The sequence below is a fragment of the Somniosus microcephalus genome, chromosome 2 (assembly GCF_052327205.1).
Source record: "Somniosus microcephalus isolate GS21.2 chromosome 2, FLI_Smic_1.0, whole genome shotgun sequence".
NCBI classification, from domain to species: Eukaryota; Metazoa; Chordata; class Chondrichthyes; order Squaliformes; family Somniosidae; genus Somniosus; species Somniosus microcephalus.
This window is the reverse complement of record NC_140988.1, coordinates 14,718,251-14,740,655: the sequence shown is the minus strand read 5'-3', so window position 1 is coordinate 14,740,655 and position 22,405 is coordinate 14,718,251. Positions and strand designations below refer to the sequence as shown.

The 22,405-nt window shown below is 47.6% G+C and overlaps 1 protein-coding gene across 1 annotated transcript in view; it reads left to right on the top strand.

The window, feature by feature from the left end:
* The window catches only part of ccser1 (coiled-coil serine-rich protein 1), a 1,261,432-nt gene that overhangs the window by 425,901 nt on the left and 813,126 nt on the right, over positions 1-22,405 (top strand). The window contains exon 5 of the mRNA XM_086006589.1: positions 6,789-6,900. Within this exon, the coding sequence (XP_085862715.1) occupies positions 6,789-6,900 (112 nt within the window). The remainder of the gene's footprint in view (positions 1-6,788; positions 6,901-22,405) is intronic.

Below are 22,405 nucleotides of genomic sequence, written 5' to 3'. Positions count from 1 at the left end.
GCAGGGGGCCATTTCTTTCAGCCCCTGGTGGCGGCTAGCTCCCGCCCCAATTCCCAACGCCTCCCGTCGGCTTCGAACGGGGGACCGAGCTTCCGACGCACCAACCGCTTTGGGCCCTCCACGCACCAACCCTGCCCTCCCGTTAATATGTCTTTTGACAGTGATGGTGCTTTTTGATGTATGCTTCTCATCCTGCCTTTACCGACTAATATTGTCTTGAATGCAAAGTTAATATTGGTACCCAAAGAGGCAGCTTTCTTTTCAGTGCGTATCATTAAATTATAATTTTCTAAACCAACTCCATCTCTTGCACCTGCATTAAAAACTCCATCTAATGTAAAAGAAATGTATCCATAATGATATTGGCTGCTGTAGCATATTCCCCCAAGCATTCCATTTTACAGCAAAGTTAAGCAAATAGGAGTATTAGACATCCTTTAGATTGGTTTGATTTAAATTGAATGTGGGTGGTATGATTTCAATACCTATTCAATCTTGCTTCTAATGGTGAGAACGATAAGCGTCCAGTTATTTTACAGAGATATATTGGCCCGTAATTTGCGGCCCCTACGGGTGCGTACCCGCCCGTAAGGGCCGCCGCACAAGTTCCGGGTTTTCGCGCTCTGTAAAATAAATGTAATTTTTGTTTTAAATATTTAATTCAATGGCATTTTAATTTTTAGATATGTAATTTTTAACATTTATTTGATGTGTAGAATGTATTTTTGGGGTATTCCCATTCATGCTTTATGGTGTTTCTGTACATACGGAATCCCAATAGGCATGAATGGGGATTCCCTTCTTTTGTTGGTTGGGCCGGCCCACGTGATCCCAGGGGCGCTCGCAAACCGCCTGCGCCCTTGGGATACGTGGGACTCTACCCGCGGGTACCCGGAGAGGCCCAGTCTCCGTACCTCCCGGGCCACCAGGTACGCAGGCATTTTATTTGTGGATCGGAGGGAAGCCTCCGACCGCAAATTCAGGACCATTATTTTTTTTTCCCCATTTTAATGAATTTTGTGCTCATTAGTTGAGGGATTGCCAAGCAGTCCAGGCTCAAATCAGCACATATTAGGTGCATGCTAAAGCTCCTTTAACTCTGTCCGTGCCTTAAACTCAAATTAATTACCCCTTGCCATTTTCATTACCTATCCTGGCCCTCTTTGTGCTCTCGGCGAGATTACCAATTTAGTGCTGCATTATATAGCCAGTTTGTGCTGTGAATTTATGTCCAATATGATGATTGGGACAACTTCAATTTATTTTCTTTAGGGCTGAAGGTGATGTCAAACAGACTCTGCCGCTGTAGCAACAACAACTTGCATTTATATAGCGCCTTTACCGTAGTAAAACGTCACAGCAGCATGGGAACTAAGTTTGACACCGAACCGCACAAGGAGGTATTAGGACGCATGGTCAAAGAGTAGGTTATCAGGAGCATCCTAAAGGAGGGAAGGGAGGTCGAGAAACGGCGAGGACTTGGAAACTGCATAAGAAACTGCCACCACTGCCCTCGATTGTGTCAGCCGTGGCTCAGTGGGTAGCACCCTCGCCGCTGAGTCAGAAGGTTGTGGCTTCAAGTCCCACCCCAGAGACTTGAGCACAAAAATCCAGGCTGACACTCCAGTGCAGTGCTGAGGGAGTGCTGCACTGTCGGAGGTGCCGTCTTCTGGATGAGATGTCAAACCGAGGCCCCGTCTGCTCTCTCAGGTGGACATAAAAGATCCCACGGCGCTATTTTGAAGGAGAGCAGGGGAGTTATCCCCGGTGTCCTGGCCAATATTTATCCCTCAATCAATATCACTGAAACAGATTAACTGTTCATTATCACATTGTTGTTTGTGGGAGCTTGCTGTGCGCAAATTGGCTGCCCCGTTTCCTACATTACAACAGTGACGACACTTCAAAAAGTACTTCATTGGCTGTAAAGCGCTTTGGGACATCCTGAGGTCATGAAAGGCGCTACATGAATGCAATTCTTTCTTTCTGTTCCACTTTAACGTAAGGGTCCCTCACGCTCATCAGATGAAGGAAGACCCCATCTCATCAGGTTATGCTGGAATTTCTCTCCGTTTCAACAAAGAAAACACATAATTGTTTAAAAAACAGTCTTTTTCCACAATATGGTTTCATGGGTGCCTCCAAGACCTTGCAACCTGTGAAGTGGATGTTCTAACTAATGCCCAAATTCCCAATAAACATTATCATCACATGGCGCTATGCACTGGGAATGCTAATTCATGAAATTTACCCCATGATTTTCAAATCTGTAATTCTCCTGATAACCCGCAATCCTTTTTGTACACAACGTTGCATTCATATGGCACCTATAATGTAGAAAAAGTTCTAGGGTGCATCACAGATGCAAAAAAGAAACAGAGCTAATAAAATAGACCAGAGACTTTGGCCTAGAAATTCGGTGGAGCCCCAAACGGGGCGCCAAGCTCGCCTGGGCGCCGGAATTACCGCTGCGAACGGAGCCATTGCGTCTGCCGGAAATTCAGTTTGAGCGCCCAAGAGAGACACAGGGCGCTGCTCGAGGCGCCCCGTGTCCCTCTTGGGGCGCTGAAACTGAATATCTACATATGGGTATGATCTTGTGGCCATTACAGAAACATGGCTGCAGGGTGACAATGCCTGGGAATTAAACATACCAGGTTATTTAACGATCAGGAAGGACAGGCAGGAAGGAAGGGGAGGTGGGGTGGCTATGTTAATAAAGGAAGGAATCACTGTAATACAGAGAAATGATATTGGGTCAAAAGATCAGGATAATGAAACAGTTTGGGTGGAGGTAAGGAATAATAAGGGGAAAAAAGCACTAGTGGGCGTAGTCTATAGGCCTCCGAACAGTTGCAACTCTGTTGGACGGAGTATCAATCAGGAAATAGTTGAGGCTTGTAATAAGGGAACATCTATAATTATGGGGGATTTTAACTATCATATTAATTGGACAAATCAAATTGGGCAGGGCTGCCTTGAGGATGAGTTCATTGAGTGTATTAGGGATGGGTTTCTTGAGCAGTATGTAACTGAACCAACCAGGGGGCAAGCAACCTTAGATCTGGTCCTGTGTAACGAGACAGGATTAATTAAAAATGTCCTAGTAAAGGATCCCCTTGGAATGAGTGACCATAACAAGGTTGAATTCCATATTCAATTAGAGGGTGAGAAGGTTGGATCTCAAACAAGCGTGCTAAGCTTGAATAAAGGAGACTATGAAGGTATGAGAGCGGAATTGAGTAGAGTGGATTGGGAAAATAGATTAAAGGGTAAGACGATACATGATCAGTGGTGTACATTTAAGGAGTTATTTTACAACTTCCAAAAAAAAAATATTCCACTGAGAAGAAAAGGGTGTAAAAGAAAAGACAGCCATCCATGGCTAAGTAAAGAAATTAAGGATAGTATTCGACTAAAAACAAGGGCATATAAGGTAGCCAAATCTAGTGGGAGGATAGAGGATTGGGAAAACTTTAAAAGACAGCAAAAAATAACAAAAAGATTGATTAAGAAAGGGAAGATAGATTATGAAAGTAAATTAGCAAAAAATATAAAAACAGATAGTAAAGAGTTTTTATAGTTATATAAAAAGAAAAAGGGTGGCTAAAGTAAATGTTGGTCCCTTAGAGGATGAGACCGGGAAATTAATGGTGGGAAATATGGAGATGGCAAAAACACTGAATGAATATTTTGTATCAGTCTTTATAGTAGAGGACACTAAGAATATCCCAACACTGGACAAACAGGGGGCTATAGTGGGGGAGGAGCTAAACACGATCAAAATCACTAAGGAAGTGGTACTCGGTAAAATAATGGGACTCAAGGTGGATAAATCACCTGGACCTGATGGCTTACACCCAAGGGTCTTGAGGGAAGTGGCGGTAGGGATTGTGGATGCATTGGTAATAACTTTCCAAAACTCCCTGGACTCAGCAAAGGTCCCGGCAGACTAGAAAACTGCTAATGTAACACCCTTATTTAAAAAGGGCAGTAGACAGAAGGCTGGAAACTATAGACCGGTTAGCCTAACCTCTGTGGTAGGTAAAATTTTGGAGTCCATTATTAAGGAGACAGTAACAGGACATTTGGATAATCATAATTTAATAGGACAAAGTCAGCATGGTTTTATGAAGGGGAAGTCATGTTTGACAAATTTGCTGGAGCTCTTTGAGGAAGTAACATATAGGGTGGATAAAGGGGAACCAGTGGACGTAGTGTATTTAGACTTCCAAAAGGCATTTGACAAGGTGCCACACAAAAGATTATTGCTTAAGATAAAAAATCACGGGATTGGGGGTAATATTCTGGCATGGATAGAGGATTGGCTATCTAACAGAAGGCAGAGAGTTGGGATAAATGGTTCATTCTCAGACTGGCAATCAGTAACTAGTGGTGTTCCGCAGGGGTCAGTGCTGGGTCCCCAACTCTTTACAATCTATATTAACGATTTGGAGGAGGGGACCGAGTGTAACATATCAAAGTTTGCAGATGATACTAAGATGGGAGGGAAAGTAGTGAGTGAGGAGGACATAAAAAACCTGCAAGGGGACATAGACAGACTAAGTAAGTGGGCAGAGATTTGGCAGATGGAATACAATACTGGAAAGTGTGAGGTTATGCACTTTGGCAGGAAAAATCGTAGAGCAAGTTATTATCTTAATGGCAAGAAACTGGAAAGTACTGAAGTACAAAGGGATCTGGGGGTCCTGGTGCACAAAACTCAAAAGGTTAGTATGCAGGTGCAGCAAGTGATTAAGAAGGCCAATGGAATGTTGGCTTTCATTGCTAGGGGGATAGAATATAAAAATAGGGAGGTATTGCGTCAGTTGTACAAGGTATTGGTGAGACCGCACCTGGAATACTGCATACAGTTTTGGTGTCCATACTTAAGAAAAGACATACTTGCTCTCGAGTCAGTACAAAGAAGGTTCACTCGGTTAATCCCGGGGATGAGGGGATGGACATATGAGGAGAGGTTGAGTAAATTGGGACTCTACTCATTGGAGTTCAGAAGAATGAGAGGCGATCTTATTGAAACATATAAGATTGTGAAGGGGGTGGATGTGGGGAGGATGTTCCCGATGATGGGTGAAACTAGAACTAGGGGGCATAGTCTTAGAATAAGGGGCTGCTCTTTCAAAACTGAGATGAGGAGGAACTACTTCACTCAGAGGGTGGTAGGTCCATGGAATATGCTGCCCCAAAAAGCTGTAGAAGCTACATCATTACATAAATTTAAAACAGAAATAGACAGTTTCCTAGAAGTAAAGAGAATTAAGGGTTACGGGGAGCGGGCAGGAATTTGGACATGAGTCTAGGTTCGGATCGGACATAGCCCTGTGGGTAGCGGAGCGGGCCCAGGGGCTGTGTAGCCTGATCCTGCTCCTATTTCGTGTGTCTAATTCTGTTAGATTCAGGAGATGGTTCTGTGATAGTAGATTGGCGGTTAGGATCAGATCAGCCATAATCTTATTGAATGGCGGAGCAGGCTCGAGGGGCCGATTGGCCTACTCCTGCTCCTATTTCTTATGTTCTTATGTTGGCTGTAAAGCAATTTGGGACATCAAGGATTGAGAGTTATAAGGAGAAGTACAGATCTCTCCACAGATGCTGCTGGACCTGCTGAGTATTTCCAGCATTTTCTGTTTTTATCCCTGTAAAAAAATCCTGTTGTAACAAATTTAATTCCTTTGTTGCTGGTACAAGCAACACTTGTGTTCTTGCTCCACTGCTAATCTTGTATGTGGACTGACAGTTCAGTTATATCACTTCAATTTTGGGGAATATGGGTTCTGCCACAGAGCAGACCATCCTTATCAAGACCAGCAGACTACACGGCTTTGGTCTATACTAAGTCAAAGAGTTGTGTTTTGTCTTCTGCCTACCAAGTAGGGTTTAGTTTGCTCTCATGGGGTGGATAGAGGGTCTGTTGGAACACTTGCCAATGGCGACAAGCAGGATTGAGCTTGCTTGAGCATTCCCACTCTTTGTCAGCCGTCTTTGCCACTGTTAGCCTCCAGCTGACCGACACCGAGGTCATCAAGCCATGAAGCTGAGCGTTTGTACCTGAAGGCGTCTGCGTCACTTACAGAGCAGCGTTGTGTGGGTTACATCGCAGCCCTCTTATCTGACAGAATTATTCATTTGGTCTCCGCGCCGAGGATAAAACAGCATTTTGCTGCATTCAGTATTTTAATTAGAGTGCAGTTGACCTTGTGACCACTGCTTACTATGTTTTATAACGCTGCCTGTACTTGTTCACATAGCAATGTTATGGTTCATGCACAATACCATTTTAATAATTGGTATACAACAATGTTGTACTCCGAATGATTAAGGCATGGTGCTGGCTGCTTAATTGAAACACAGTAGACGAAGGTTGTAATAGGAATTAAATGAAAATAACAGGGAGAGACCGTTTGGTTCTTTGCAGATTATACAAGGCCCACATGATATCTATCATACAACAGCTGAAAACATTGGCTCCTACAAACATTTCTTCTGCTAAATAATCACAAGATGGAAGGATTAACTTTGACTTTAGAAAACAGTTGTGCTGTGGAGTAGCTTTTATTTGCATGTGCGGATTCTCATATTGTATGCATTAAGCACCATTTACCGTGCTTGAGAACAGTATAATGATAGATATAAAACAGAAAATGCTGGAAATGCACACAGAGCAATCAGCATCTGAAAGAGAAAGGTTAACGTTTTGAGTATGACCCTTCATCAGAGCTCTGTGTCTGGAGAAAAAACAATTACTGATGCTTCAATTATCTTTTCAGTGTGCCGGGAAGACTCGAACCACTCCATTAAATCGTGCGTGGAGATTCTTAACGTACCAGCTGAACGGAAGACGAAGCTCGAAGGACCAAAGCTCCCCGAGACTCCAAAAGAGTGAGTTGCTGACCACACGGCATATCGCTTGCTCCAGGTTACCAGCTTTGCTTCTGGTTGGTTTAACTAATCCTAGGTGACGTCGGATTTGTTAGCCAGTCGAATGAGGTATCTTTTTTGTAAAGGCTAAAATGGGATGCTGTTATTGGTGTGGTAATAACAAATCGGCAATGTCTTGTGTTCTAACTGATGATTATTTATCCCAGGATCCACGCTTGTGTCCTCTTTGAGGAAGACAACACTTGTCTGCAAGATGTACGTGGTTTAGAACGTAGCATATATACCATACAACGTGCCGGGAAAGGCATTGACCTCAGTAGGGATATTCTGTTCTAGACTGCAGAGGCGAGTATTTAAATCAAATTTATGGCAGCAGGCGCATGGGAACAACATCACCTCCAAGTTCCCCTCCAAGTCACACACCATCCTGACTTGGAAATATATCGCCGTTCCTTCATTGTCGCTGGGTCAAAAATCCTGGAACTCCCTCCCGAACAGCACTGTGGGAGTACCTTCACCACAAGGACCACAGCGGTTCAAGAAGGCGGCTCACCACCACCTTCTCAAGGGCAATTAGGGATGGGCAATAAATGCTGGCCTTGCCAGCGACGCCCACAGCCCATGAACAAATGAAAAAAAAAGAATTACATAGAACATACCAGCACAGAAACAGGCCCAACTGATCCATGCTGGTATTTATGCTCCACCCGAGCCTCCTCCCACCCCTCTTCATCTAACCCTAACAGCATAACCTTCTGTTCCTGAGCCACAGCTGATGAATGACCAGTTAATCTGATTTGGTGGTGTTGGTTGAGGTGTTGGCCAAACTCGCCTGTTCCTCTTCAGATAGTGTCATGGGAATGTCTTCTGTCCAACTGAACAGGCAGATGGCACCAAGTCTCATCCGAAAAACCGGCCCCTTTGACAGTGCTGCACTCCTTCAGTGCTGCACTGGAGTGTCAGCCTAGATTTGTGCAAAAGCCCTTGGAGGGAGCGGGGTTGAACCTATGACCTCCCAGCGTAGAGGTAAGCATGCAACTACTGAGCCAGTCATAGTCTGAAGGACGTTATCTCTAGCGGCACATGTTGTGTTGTGTTTTATGGAGACACAGATGGGAGTATGTTGTGGGAAATGTGTTAACCCCCCCCAGATTTTCCTACCTCAGTTTTAAACAACACTTTAGTTCTGTTAAAGCTTCGGCCCAAAGTTTAATTGCAGTGAACAATTGTAGCCGATGAATTTCACTCACATATGTCAAAATCTGGTTGCACGGGAGGCGTCATACAAGGTTAATCTTTTAAGAGGCGCAAACCTACAACTTCAACAAATTGCACCCTAGCTGTTAGCAGCCGACATTTCTGCTTGTTCTCCTGCCTTCCTTTGTTGGGAGAATGATTTTTTTCACAACCACACGGCATTTTGCAACTAAAACCTATGTAATTCAGTAAGAAAGGCAGCATAAATTAAAAAGTTGCAGTTCTGCAATTGGTTATGTTTTATTTGGTCATAAAAGGAGGAAATAAATTGTTAGGGGGTAAAATTCAGTATCGCCCCGTTTGGGACGTGATTATCAGCCGTGCGCAAAGTTTAGCGCCTGGTGCTAATTATCGCCTCCGATGGCAAACTTGGCTTTTATCGCCCCTGGAGGTGATTGGAGCGCTAAATCAGGCGCTTCACACCTGTCTTAAGGCGCAAAGTCCGAGGAGCGAGGCGCTACCTCAGAGCGCTGGTGAAGCAAGGAAGGGCAAATCAAAATAAACCTGCAAAGTGCTGCTCAGTACTCAAAACTCCTTCACACAGCGTTGAATCTCTCCAGAAGTCTCTCTCTCTCTCTCTCTCAGAATGCGTGGTGCAAAAATGTCACCAACAAAAAAAGGCAGGAAGTGGTCACCTTTAAATAGTGCTCCCCCAGTCCCTTCCTGACTGCAAAACGCTCCCCTCAACCTGTCGTTGCTAGCGGCAGGCGGTAAGGCAGGGGGCGCCACTCAATATCCGGTCCGGGGCGCTACCGGGGCGTTGCGCACTCGACTGACGTCACGATCTGCCGGTGCAGGAGATCGTGGCGGTAGTGTTTAGCACCGCCGCAAAATGTCTAGTTCATTTCGTGAGCGGTACAAACATCGCCGCGCCCGGGTGCTAGTTGCTTTGTGACCCATTAGCGCCCTCTTAAGGCGCTAACGGGAGGCGCAAACAACTGAATTTTTCCCCCTTAATGTTTTCAGCAGAAGAAACGCAAATTTGTTTTGATCGGCAAGGTGAGAAAAGAATTCAAATGTTAACAAGTTGCCGCTTGTGTTCAGGAACAAGTCACCTGCTTGCACATGTTCTGGGGCTCTGCAGGTAACAGAAATGCTGAATTGAAGTACGGTGGGCAGGTTGCTGCTCTGTAGTTTGAGGGCAGATCTGCATCTCTGGCTGTAAATAAAATAAACAAAACCTCCTCCAACCAGGGAAAACAATGGAATGGCGGCAGATGGTGACCATGCTGAAAAAACATTTTAAATTAGTTACATTACCACGAAAACAACTGTCAGCTGCTTTGATTTTGTGTTGTCTTCCAGTAATAAATTGGTTCACTTACTATTACTAATTATTTTCCAATTGGTGCGCAAAGATTTGATGCAGCAATGCTTAGACACAATTAATTGTTGATTTAGAAATTCGTACCCTTTGGGCTTTCATCTGCTGTGTTTAAAAAATGCGTAATAAGGTTGATTTAAAAAAAAAAAATCTCCTTCTCATCGTCCCTGAAAGAAATTTCAGTGAACTTTGGGATATCTTTTCCGTACCTGGGCGCAATATAAAATTTGTAGCATCTGTGGGGATTTCAGATCAACTGTGATCCAACGAACTCCCTGTTAAACAGAAACCCTCCCTATCTAAAGTTGCGGCAACTTCTAATTATGCTGTCACTATAGAAGCTTACCTATTGGAGGGGAAACCATTCACAGAGGGTATTGACATCCTTATAGAGTGCCAGGCACAAATAACTAATATTTAACTTTTCTGAAGCAAATGTATTGCCTTTAAAATAGATTGAGCTTCGTTACCTTTTCATAACCCTTCTTAATCCTGAAGATCTCTATCACACCCTTAATCTTAGCTCTAGTTTAAAAAAAATCCTGAACTTCTCAAGTCTGTCTTCATATTTGAAACTCTTCATTCCTGGTACCATCCTAGTGAACCTACACTGCAACTTTTACATTGCTTTGATATAATAGGGTGCTGGAAGCTAAACACAATGGTCTAACTAAGGTACGATAGCAAAACACGATGGTCTAACTAAGGCCTTGTACAAGTTCAATATTACCCCACATCCCTTGAAACAAAAACAAGGATTTTGGTTTACCTTTTTAAGTACTTCATGAACCCAACTTACAACTCGTGTGTTATGCAGTTGGTTCACTCATGACTGAACCATCATTGGTTTGCTCTGTGTGCTGGTGGAAATGTCGAGCTTTGTTGGAACAGTTACACTGAGATGGAACAATAGAATCTTGCTGATTGTGTGATTGCACCTTCCCACAGGCATCATGCAACCACTGAGTTGTTTAATGAGGACATAAGTGTAAGTTCAGTTCAGGAAGCTTTACAGTAGTACTTTTTCGTTGTTATTCCATTGTAAGGTTATAAAAGATCCATATCCAGTCAGGAGCATTGGGAGGCCACTCGGCCCCACGAGCCTGCTCTGCCATTCAATTAGATCATGGCTGATCTATTGTTATAAATTGAAGAATTGGAGTAATCTCAAACAGTTTTGTTCAGCTTTTTTTTATTAGTTCCTTGGATGTGGGTGTCGCTGGCAAGGCCAGCATTTATTGCCCATCCCTAATTGCCCTTGAGAAGGTGGTGGTGAGCCGCCGCCTTGAACCGCTGCAGTGCATGTGGTGAAGGTACTCCCACAGTGGTCTTAGGGAGGGAGTTCCAGGATTTTGACCCAGCAACGATGAAGGATCGGCGATATACTTCCAAGTCAGGATGCTGTGTGACTTGGAGGGGAACTTGGAGGTGGTGGTGTTCCCATGCGCCTGCTGCCCTTGTCCTTCTAGGCGGTAGAGGTCGCGGGTTTGGGAGGTGCAGCTGAAGAAGCCTTGGCAAGTTGCTGCAGTACATCTTTATGCAAAACAATTCCTTTCCAGCTCCTCAAAGACATATATAATTACTCTAGATTTAAATGAGTACCTACATGTAAATTATCAGTCACCAAAGAAATAATTTGTTCATTCTAGGAGGCTGAAAGTGAACCTCAGTCTTGTCTAAGGGATATGGATGTCCCACCAATAACTACTATCAATACTTGCATCTGAAGAGCGGCTAGTTGGGTGACTGAATGAAAGGCTGCTTATGTCTGTACGACCGTGCCCCAGCATGTCACCACTTTCAGGAGAGGGGAGCATATAAGTAAGCTTGGGATGAGGAAAGGCCACTTAGCTCACCATCTCACTGCCGGGGACATTCTGCTATATCGTGAGCTCTACCCAACCCACGTAATCACCTCAGGAAAAAGATTCTCTCCTGCCCCCAGAGGTCTTGGGCCAGAGATTCGGGTCGGAGGCTTCCCGCGGGTGCAAGCCCCCGACCTGCACTTACCTAGCGCGCCGGCCGTTGTGCTGTGGGCCCGCGTGGGATTCCGATCGTGGGCCTCCTCCAACTACCGGCGCGCAGTGCTTGCGTATCCCAGGGGCGCAGTTAGTTCGGAGCATCCCCTGGGATCACGTGGGCCATGGAGAGCCAATGGTAGCAGGGAATCTATATTCATAGATTTGACAGGATGACCTGTCAAATCTATGAAATAGAGATCGGCCCCAAAACATAACTAAAACTTCAAATACTTTTTTTTTAAATCACATTTTTAAAATAACTATTTTAAACAATAATTTAAATTTTTGAAAAAATTAATTACAGTTTTTAACGGGGCTAAAAATAAACTTACCTTTCTTTAAAGTATTTAAAAATAATAAACCTGTGGAAAAATGTTTTTATTTTACTTAATTTACTGCTTTGTTAAAAGCAGGCCTTGCGACTGCTTTTTAAAAGCGTAGCTGTTGGAGACTTACCCTCCCGGAGAAACCTGTACAAAAAACGGAAGTTCCAGGCGTACGCGCTGCCTCTCCGGCGCACGTGTTCGACCTGTGAACCCCTTTCAAGGGAACGGAAGTTCCGGTTTCCCAGCATGCGCAGTGCATGCACGAAACCGACACTTTCGTTGGCCCTTCGCGTGAGTACCCAGCGCGTACTCACCCGTGGGGACCCGAATTTCTGGCCCAATATAAGTAAAACTCAGAACACCGATCCATGCTTACATCGTGCCTTATACATCGTAGACCAATTGCCTTTCTTTGTACTACGTATCTATAAATCCACAGCTTAGTGACTATCCAGGTCCACAGAGCATTTGAGAATAGTCGAGAAAATTGGAGGGAGGGGAAGGAAGACATATCAGGGGGCTGGGGAGGGGGGGCGGTGTTGAAAATACTTTGTCCCCAACTCATCCTTTCTATGCTACCTAACTGTAATTACTTCTAAAGTACACTGCTGCATATAGGTGTGAAATAAGCCACTGGCTTAATTAAACTGCCGAGCATGAGAAGCTGGATAATTGTGGAATATTTTGAACTTACTTCAGGATGTTGTATTTAATTTTATGCTTTGAGTTTGAATAACATACAATTAGAGCGATAGGGATGTTGTTTGCTACATTTAGCGGTCGATTTTCAGTGTGCCGTGAGGCGGGCTTTTAGGCGTGCGGGGGGCTAAAATCCCAAATTCGGGGGTCCCGACACCATCCCACCCAAAACCCACCTCCATGTAAGTTTCAAAGGAGGTGGGTACCTGCCCCGCACTGGGACCCGCCGACCCAAGGCGAGAAGGGATTAGTGCTAATTAACTGCCTGTTAACAGGTAGTTAACAGGCAGTTTTTAGCCTAATCCCTATTTTTAAGGTTGAAGTGTGGGATTCCCGACGGCTCCAAACCACGCCAAGTTAGAGGAGTCGGGCCGTCTGGTTGAAGGACTTGGAGGGGTCGAGATGTCGGTGTTCAGGTGAGTGATGGGTGCATGAGTGCAAAGGTAAGTGTGTTTGGTGTGTCTAAAGTGTGTAAAGAAGTTTAAATTACCTGTACTTACCTTAACAGCCTTTCTTCCTCTAGGTGTCAGGAGTCCATCACTCAGCCGGCACAGAAAGCAGAATGACTGCGATCTGTCAAAAGTGACAGCCTGCAGCTTTCAGTGCCGACGAGATTTCTAACTGAGTCTGCGTAGAAGGACTCAGGTTAGAAGTAAGACTGTCAGTGTTTGACAGCTTCGAACAGCTGTGAAACACTGATATTTCATCTGTCAACACATCTTGACAGATGAAATTTCAGTCTGTGACGTCACCTGTTGCCGGGTGGCCCTTAATTGGCCTGCTGAGCCCACTGGGCGGGCTCAACAAGGTCAATCAAGTTAAAAATCGCGTGGATTGGCCGCATCTCGATGGAGGCGAGACTACAACCCGAAAGTTGTAGTCCCGCCTCCTTCCCGACTTCTGAATGAAAATCCAGTCCTTAGAATGCATCCTTCAGGATTCTGTTTTAGAACAACTATTCATTTGCCTGTTTTGTTTTACCCGAAGTTGACTATCAACTTTTCTGTTCTGGTCCAGCTTCCACTGCATACTGCTGATGTTGTGTTGTGTTCTATGTTATTTTATACAGTCGAGACAAGGCCATCAGGATCAGTCACGCTCACCCCATTTCCCAGTGGACTCATCTGGGTATCCCCACTTTTTCTTCCTTCCCCCCCGCCCCAACCCCACCATCCAGCTACTGAGAGGTAATAAAGAAAAACAGCCAATTCAGGAGCCCCTGTCAAAAATTCCTTTCCAGCCCCTCAAAGACAATCCACCACGGCACATCAAAGTGGAACAGCCATAGTCCAGCAGATGGATAGAAATTGTTACCTTGTGATAATGTCTTCTACACAGTTTTACTCTGTACTGGCAAGGCCAGCATTTATTGCCCATCGCTATTTGCCCTTGAGCAGGTGGTGAGCCGCCTTCTTGAACCGCTGGATTCCGCGTGGTGAAGCTGCTCCCGCGGTGCTGTTAGGGAGGGAGTTCCAGGATTTTGACCCAGCGATGATGAAGGATCGGTGATATATTTCCAAGTCAGGATGGTGTGTGACTTGGAGGGGAATTTGTAGGTAGTGGTGTTCCCATACGCCTGCTGCCCTTGTCCTTCTAGGTGGTAGAGTTTGAGAGGTGCTGCCGAAGAAGCCAACATGAGTTGCTGCAGTGCATCTTGTAGATGGTACACACTGCAGCCACGGTACGCTGGTGGTGGAGGGAGTGAATGTTTAAGTGGTGGATGGGGTGCCAATCAAGTGGGCTGCCATGTCCTGGATGGTGTGGAGCTTCTTGAGTGTTGTTGGAGCTGCACTCATCCAGGCAAGTGGAGAGTATTCCATCACACTCCTGACTTGTGCCTTGTAGATGGTGGATAGGCTTTGGGAAGTCAGGAGGTGAGACACTCGCCCCAGAATATCTAGCCTCTGACCTGCTCTTGTTGCCACAGTATTTATGTGGCTGGTCCAGTTAAGTTTCTGGTCTGTGGTGACCCCCAGGATGTTGATGGTGGGGGATTTGGCGATGGTAATACCGTTGAATGTCAAGGGGAGGAGGTTAGACTCTCGCTTGTTGGAGATAGCCATTGCCTGGCACTTCTGTGGCGCAAATGTTCCTTGCCACTTATCAGCCCAAGCCTGAACGTCGTCCAGGTCTTGTTGCATGTGGGCATGGACTGCTTCATTATCTGAGGAGTTGTGAATGGTCCTGAACACTGTGCAGTCATCAGTGAATATCCCCATTTCTGACCTTATGTTGGAAGGAAGGTCATTGATGAAGCAGCTGAAGATGGTTGGGCCTAGGACACTGCCCCGAGGAACTCCTGCAGCGATGTCCTGGGGCTGTGATGATTGACCTTCAACGAACACAACCATCTTCCTTTGTGCTCGGTATGACTCCAGCCAGTGGAGCATTTTCCCATTGACTTCAGTTTTACTGGGGCTCCTTCATGCCGCACTCGGTTAAATGCTGCCTTGATGTCCAGGGCAGTTACTCTCACCTCACCTCTGGAATTCAGCTCCTTTGTCCATGTTTGGACCAAGGCTGTAATGAGGTCGGGAGCCGAGTAGTCTTGGCGGAACCCAAACTGGGTATCCGTGAGCAGGTTATTGGTGAGTAAGTGCCGCTTGATAGCACTGTCGATGACACCTTCCATCACTTTGCTGATGATTGAGAGTAGACTGATTGGGCGGTAATTGGCCGGATTGGATTTGTTCTGCTTTTTGTGGACAGGACATACCTGGGCAGTTTTCCACATTGTTGGATGGATGCCAGTGTTGTAGCTGTACTGGAACAGCTTGGCTAGAGGCGTGGCTCGTTCTGGAGCACAAGTCTTCAGCACGATAGCTGGGATGTTGTCGGGGCCCATAGCCTTTGCTGTATCCAATGCGCTCTGTCGTTTCTTGATATTACATGGAGTGAATTGAATTGGCTGAAGACTGGGTCTGTGATGGTGGTGACCTCAGGAGTAGGCCGTGTTGTTCCATTACAATCAACCTCATCTGAAACCCGCATCGCCTTGTGGAAAGAATGGCTCGCCAGTCTTGAACAACCCCCAGCGATGGAAATTTTACTTGATGAAAGCCTTCCCCCAGGAGCTAATTGCAACTGGGCAACCTGGAAGTGCCTTAACAGACATAGGTTGCTCAAAGGTGTCACTAAGCAAATGGGGATATTCAACCAGCCCGACAACTTGTGAATGTGGAACTGAGGCACAGACTATGCAACATCTCCTGCAATGCCCATCATTAGAGGAACCCTGCACTGTTGCAGATCTTGCCGAATTCAACAACAAGGCGCAAAAATGTGTCCAGTTCTGGCTGGGCTATGTATAGCCTGTCCATGGACACGATAAGAAGAAGGCTAAAGATGTTTGCAAATGCTTCAGCCTTGTCTTTTGCACTCACGTGTTGGGCTCCACTATCATTGAGGATGGGGATATTCATGGAGCCTCCTCCTCCTGTTAGTTGTTTAATGGTCCACCACCATTCATGACTGGATGTGGCAGGACTGCAGAGCTTTGATCTGATCCGTTGATTGTGGGATCGCTGAGCCCTGTCTATAGCATGCTGCTTCCGCTTTTTAGCATGCATGTAGTCCTGAGTTGCAGCTTCCCCCGGTTGGCACAGCATTTTTAGGTACACTTGGTGCTGCTCCTGGCATGCTCTTCTACACTCCTTATTGAACCAGAGTTGGTCCCCTGGCTTGATGGTAATGGTAGAGTGAGGGATATGCCGGGCCATGAGGTTACAGATTGTGGTTGAATACAATTCTGCTGCTGCTGATGGCCCACAGTGCCTCATGGATGCCCAGATTTGAGCTGCTAGATCTATTCTGAATCTATCCCATTTAGCATGGTGGAAGTGCCACACAATACGATGGAGGGTGCCCTCAGTGTGAAGACGGGACTTCGTCTCTACAATGACTGCGGTGGTCACTGCTACCAATGATGTCATAGACAGATGCATCTGCGACAGATAGATTGGTGAGGACGAGGTCAAATGGGTTTTTCCCTCATGTTGGTTCTCTCACCACCTGTTGCAGGCCCAGACTGATAGTTATGTCCTTCAGGACTCAGCCAGCTCGGTCAGTAGTGGTGCTACCGAGCCACTCTTGGTGATGGACATTTGAAGTCCCCCACCCAGAGTATATTCTGTGCATTTGCTACTCTCAGTGCTTCTTCCAAGTGGTGTTCAACAAGAGGAGAACTGATTCATCAGCTGAGGGAGGGCAGTAGGTGGTAATCAGCAGGAGGTTTCCTTGCCCACGCTTGACCTGAAGCCATGAGACTTCATGGGGGCCACTCCTTCCCGACTGTATACCACTGTGCCGCCACCCCTGGTGGGTCTGTCCAGCCGGTGGGACAGGACATATCCAGGGATGGTGATGGGAGGAGTTCGGGACATTGGCTGAAAGGTATGATTCTGTGAGTATGACTATGTCAGGCTGTTGCTTTACTGGTCTGTGGGACAGCTCTCCCAATTTTGACACAAGCCCCCAGATGTTGGTGAGGAGGACTTTGCAGGGTTGACTGGGCTGGTTGTGCCATTGCCTCTGAGTCAGAAGGTTGTGGGTTCAAGTCCCACCCCAGACACTTGAGCACAAAAATCTAGGCTGAAACTCTGGTGCAGTACCAAGGGAGTGCTGCATTGTCAGAGGTGCCATCTTTCAGATGAGACATTAAACCGAGGCCCCATCTGCTCTCTAAGGTGGACGTAAAAGATCCCATGACACTATTTTGAAGCAGGAGTTATCCCTGGTGGCCTGGACAATATTTATCCCTCAACAACATCACTAAAACTGATTACCTGGTCATTATCAGATTGCTGTTTGTGGGAGCTTGCTGTGCGCAATTTTGAGTGTTGCGATTCCTACATTACAACAGTGACTACGCTTCAAAAGTACTTCATTGGCTGTAAAGCGCTTTGGGACGTCCTGAGGTTGTGAAAGTTGCTATATAAATGCAAGTCTTCTTTCTTGCAATTGGTGCAATAATTAATCTTGTCTCTCGGCCTGAAAAATTTAAATGCTCACATCGCTACTGTGATGCTACATGACTGCCCTGAGCAACAGTGATGAAAATTGATGAGTAGCATTTTGTAAGCAAAACTGGTTGAACTATTCCAATGCACACAATGCCTGATTTGTCAGCTGCGAGGCTGCAGAAAAAAAAAATTCAGACAGATATATTGTGGTAAACCAGTTTGTATTCCTGTTTGTCCTGTTTGTATTCCACTGTGTACATGCCTGGACATGCCTCGGCTGACTCCTCCCACAGGTCCTAGTATAAAGGTGACTGCTCCCCAGCCCTTGGTATCCTGGACCGGTCGACCACTCGAGGCAGACCTCCATTCTGTTGTTAATAAAAGCCTTTAGTTACTCTTCTAACTCTCAGTCTTTTATGAGTAATTGATAGCGCATCAATTTTATTAACAACATTTTTATAATGGAGAAGATCCTCACACCAGCATGCCTGGACTTAGATCATCGGGAGGCGGACTCATCCACCAAGTTTACTCACTGGCTTAAGTGTTTCGAAAAATTCCTGACCGCCTCCGAAGCAATCAAATCGGACGAGGACAAACTGGATGTCCTGACCTCCAAAGTGAACCACCGAGTGTACTCGGTCATCCAAGACGCGACCTCGTACGCGGATGCTATCAAGCTCCTCAAGGACCAGTACACGCGCCCAGTGAACGAAGTGTACGCCAGGCACCTCCTGGGGAGTCGTAAACAACAACCTGGGGAATCGACCGTGGAATACCTTCAGGCACTGTCTGTGCTTGGCCGGGCCTGTGGTTGTAAGGATGTAAAGGCCGCCGTGTACACAGAGGAACTTATCCGGGACGCTTTTGTAGCGGGCCACAGATCCAATTACACACGACAGCGACTGTTGGAGCAGAGTAACCTCGACCTCAACAAGGCCTCTGAACTCGCACTATCGTTGGATGCAGCCTACCAGGGCATGGATGCCTACTCCTCTGCACCGTGGACGCCGCGGGGAATGACAGCCTGGGACACGGTAGGACCGCCTCATAGCGCCGTGCCACCCCAGCCACACCCCAACAACGGCCCAACTACCGCAGCAGTATCCCAAGGCCAGACAGCAGTGCCCCAAGGCCAGAAATGCTACTTCTGTGGCCAGGCAAAACACCCCAGAGCGCGCTGCCCGGCGAAAAACGCAATCTGCTCGGGCTGCGGGAAGAAGGGACACTACGCTAGCGTCTGCAGGGCCAAAGCCACCCCGAACCCCAGCAGCGCCGCGTGTGGGCCATGCGGGCCGCCATTTTGGACCTCCCCGGCCGTGTGCGAATCACCGGTACAGCAGCCATTTTGGACGCCTCCAGCCACATGGGGATCATGGACGCCGCCATCTTGGACGACAGCCGGGACGCAGCAGGCCCCCGACACCGCCTCATCTGATACCCGCAGCGACACACCGACCCCTACGCTGGCATCCGTTACACTGGACCAAGCGAGACCGCACCAACTGGCCAGTTCCACAATGGACATTAAGGTAAATGGTCACGATACAATCTGCCTTTTTGACTCTGGGAGCACGGAGAGCTTCATCCACCCCGACACGGTGCGGCGTTGCTCTCTCCCAGTCCTGCCTGCGCAACAGCGGATTTCTATGGCCTCCGAGTCCCAGTCGGCGGACATCGGCGGCTACTGCGTGGTGACACTCGTAGTAGACGGGACCGTGTACGATCATTTTAAACTTCTGGTCCTGCCTGACCTCTGCGCTGCCGTCCTGCTGGGGTTAGATTTTCAGTGCCACCTTAAAAGTGTTACGATGGCGTACGGTGGACCCCTACCCCCACTCACAGTCCGCAGCCAGCAGCTTCCAAATTGCCCGCCGCGCACCAGGTGCAACCTCTCCACACTCAGAGTCACCCCCCCACCACTGTTTGCTAACCTCACCCCCGACTGTAAGCCCATCGCCACAAAGAGCAGGCGATACAGTGCCGGGGACAGGGTTTTCATTAAAACCGAAGTGGAGCGGCTCCTGAAAGAAGGGATTATTGAGGGCAGCACCAGCCCCTGGCGAGCCCAGGTTGTGGTCGTTAAGACCGGCGAGAAGCAGCGCCTGGTCATCGACTACAGCCAGACAATAAATCGCTACACCCTGCTGGACGCCTACCCACTCCCCCGTATAGCTGATATGGTCAACCAGATCGCGCAGTACCGCGTCTTCTCGACCATTGACCTGAAATCAGCATACCACCAGCTCCCCATCCGCCCTGAGGACCGCCAGTACACTGCCTTTGAGGCAAACGGCCGCCTCTATCACTTCCTTAGGGTTCCCTTTGGCGTCACCAACGGGGTCTCCATCTTCCAAAGGGAGATGGACCGGATGGTAGATCAAAATGCGTTGCAGGCCACTTTCCCATATCTGGACAATGTGACCATCTGCGGCCGTGACTTGCAGGACCATGACGCAAACCTCGAAAAATTCCTCCGCACCGCCCAACTCCTAAACCTGACATATAACAAGGAGAAGTGCATATTCCGCACAAACCGCCTCGCCATCCTTGGCTGTGTTGTGGAACACGGAGTCATCGGCCCCGACCCCGACCGGATGCGTCCCCTTATGGAACTTCCACTGCCCCACTGCCTCAAGGCCCTGAAGAGGTGCCTAGGGTTTTTCTCCTATTACGCCCAGTGGGTCCCCTACTATGCGGACAAGGCCCGTCCGCTGATCAAGTCCACCTCTTTTCCCTTGACGGCAGGGGCCCGCTTAGCCTTCCACCGTATCAAGGAGGACATTGCCAAAGCCACCATGCACGCAGTGGACGAATCCATCCCCTTCCAGGTGGAAAGCGACGCGTCCGACTTTGCCCTGGCCGCTACCCTCAATCAGGCGGGGAGACCCGTGGCATTCTTTTCACGAACCCTCCAAGGCCCGGAGACCAGACACTCCGCTGTTGAGAAGGAGGCCCAGGCGATTGTGGAGGCTGTGCGTCATTGGAGGCACTACCTGGCCGGAAAACGATTTACCCTGCTCACTGACCAGCGTTCAGTTGCTTTTATGTTTAACAACAAGCAGAGGGGCAAAATCAAAAATGACAAGATCTTGAGGTGGAGAATCGAACTTTCCACCTACAACTACGAGATCTTGTACCGGCCCGGGAAGCTAAATGACCCCCCGGATGCGCTATCGCGTGGCACCTGCGCCAGCGCGCAGATCGATAGACTACGGGTCCTCCACAATGACCTCTGCCACCCGGGGGTCACCAGGTTCTTCCACCTCATCAAGGCCCGCAACCTGCCTTACTCTATTGAGGAGGTCAGGACCATGACCAGGAACTGCCAAGTCTGCGCTGAGTGCAAACCACACTTTTATAGACCAGACAGGGCCCACCTGATAAAAGCCACTCGCCCCTTCGAGCGCCTGAGCGTTGATTTTAAAGGGCCTCTCCCCTCCTCCGACCGCAATGTGTACTTCCTCAATATTATTGATGAGTACTCCCGTTTCCCGTTCGCCTTCCCCTGCCCGGACATGACCAGTGCCACGGTCATTAAATGTCTGAACAACCTCTTCACCCTGTTCGGCTTCCCCAGCTATATCCATAGCGACCGGGGCTCATCGTTTATGAGCGACGAACTCCGTCAGTACCTGCTAACTAGGGGTATTGCCACAAGCAGGACCACCAGTTACAACCCCCGGGGGAACGGACAGGTGGAAAGAGAAAATGCGACAGTTTGGAAGGCCGTCCTGCTAGCCTTAAAGTCTAGGGGCCTTCCAACCTCCTGCTGGCAGGATGTGCTCCCCGATGCGCTCCACTCTATTCGGTCACTGCTCTGCACTGCCACTAACGCCACCCCTCATGAGAAAATGTTTGTCTTCCCAAGGAAGTCCACATCAGGGACATCGCTACCGCCATGGCTGACGTCCCCAGGGCCGGTCCTACTGAGAAGACACGTGAGGACCCATAAAACGGACCCCCTGGTCGAGAGGGTCGACCTCCTCCACGCCAACCCCCAGTATGCTTACATCGCATACCCGGACGGGCGGGAGGACACAGTCTCCATAAGAGACCTTGCACCCTCGGGGACCACAGTAACCCACTACCCACTACCACCCCCCCCCACGATCCGATATCCAGCCCCAGCAGACGGCAGGCCTGGGCCCCGCGACCCGCTCGACATCTACGAGGACGACACGCCTGTGCCACAGCCTACGCTGGACTCGACGCCGGAAGCTTCACTACCCCAGCCGTCGCCACGCCGATCACAGCGGCAGACAAGACCTCCGGAGAGACTCCAATACACTAACTTTTAATACACTTCACCCCGCCGGACTCAATTTTAAACAAGGGGCGAATGTGGTAAACCACTGTTTGTATTCCTGTTTGTCCTGTTTGTATTCCACTGTGTACATGCCTGGACATGCCTCGGCTGACTCCTCCCACAGGTCCTAGTATAAAGGTGACTGCTCCCCAGCCCTTGGTATCCTGGACCGGTCGACCACTCGAGGCAGACCTCCATTCTGTTGTTAATAAAAGCCTTTAGTTACTCTTCTAACTCTCAGTCTTTTATGAGTAATTGATAGCGCATCATATATTTAATAAAATTATTGAAAGGTTTTTCAATTTGATTTCACCTTTATCGAGTAAAGTCGCTGAGTGTTCAAAGCTTGCATTGTGGAAGGTTAAAAAATCAATGTTGCTGGTGTTGGGTCAGATATTGATGCGCTGTTAAAAACGGATGGTAATTATTGGGTTTATTTTTTGTCAGCATTTGAAATGCTCACATTGGCAACTCTACACCAAACAGGCACAGGTTTGCCCCGTGGTTTAACTTAAATGGCGTGCTGTGGTTGACTTTGTAAACTTACAGCTTTGCGGTATGGCTTGCAAGGTTCTGAGATAAATACTGACTATAAGGATTTGAATATA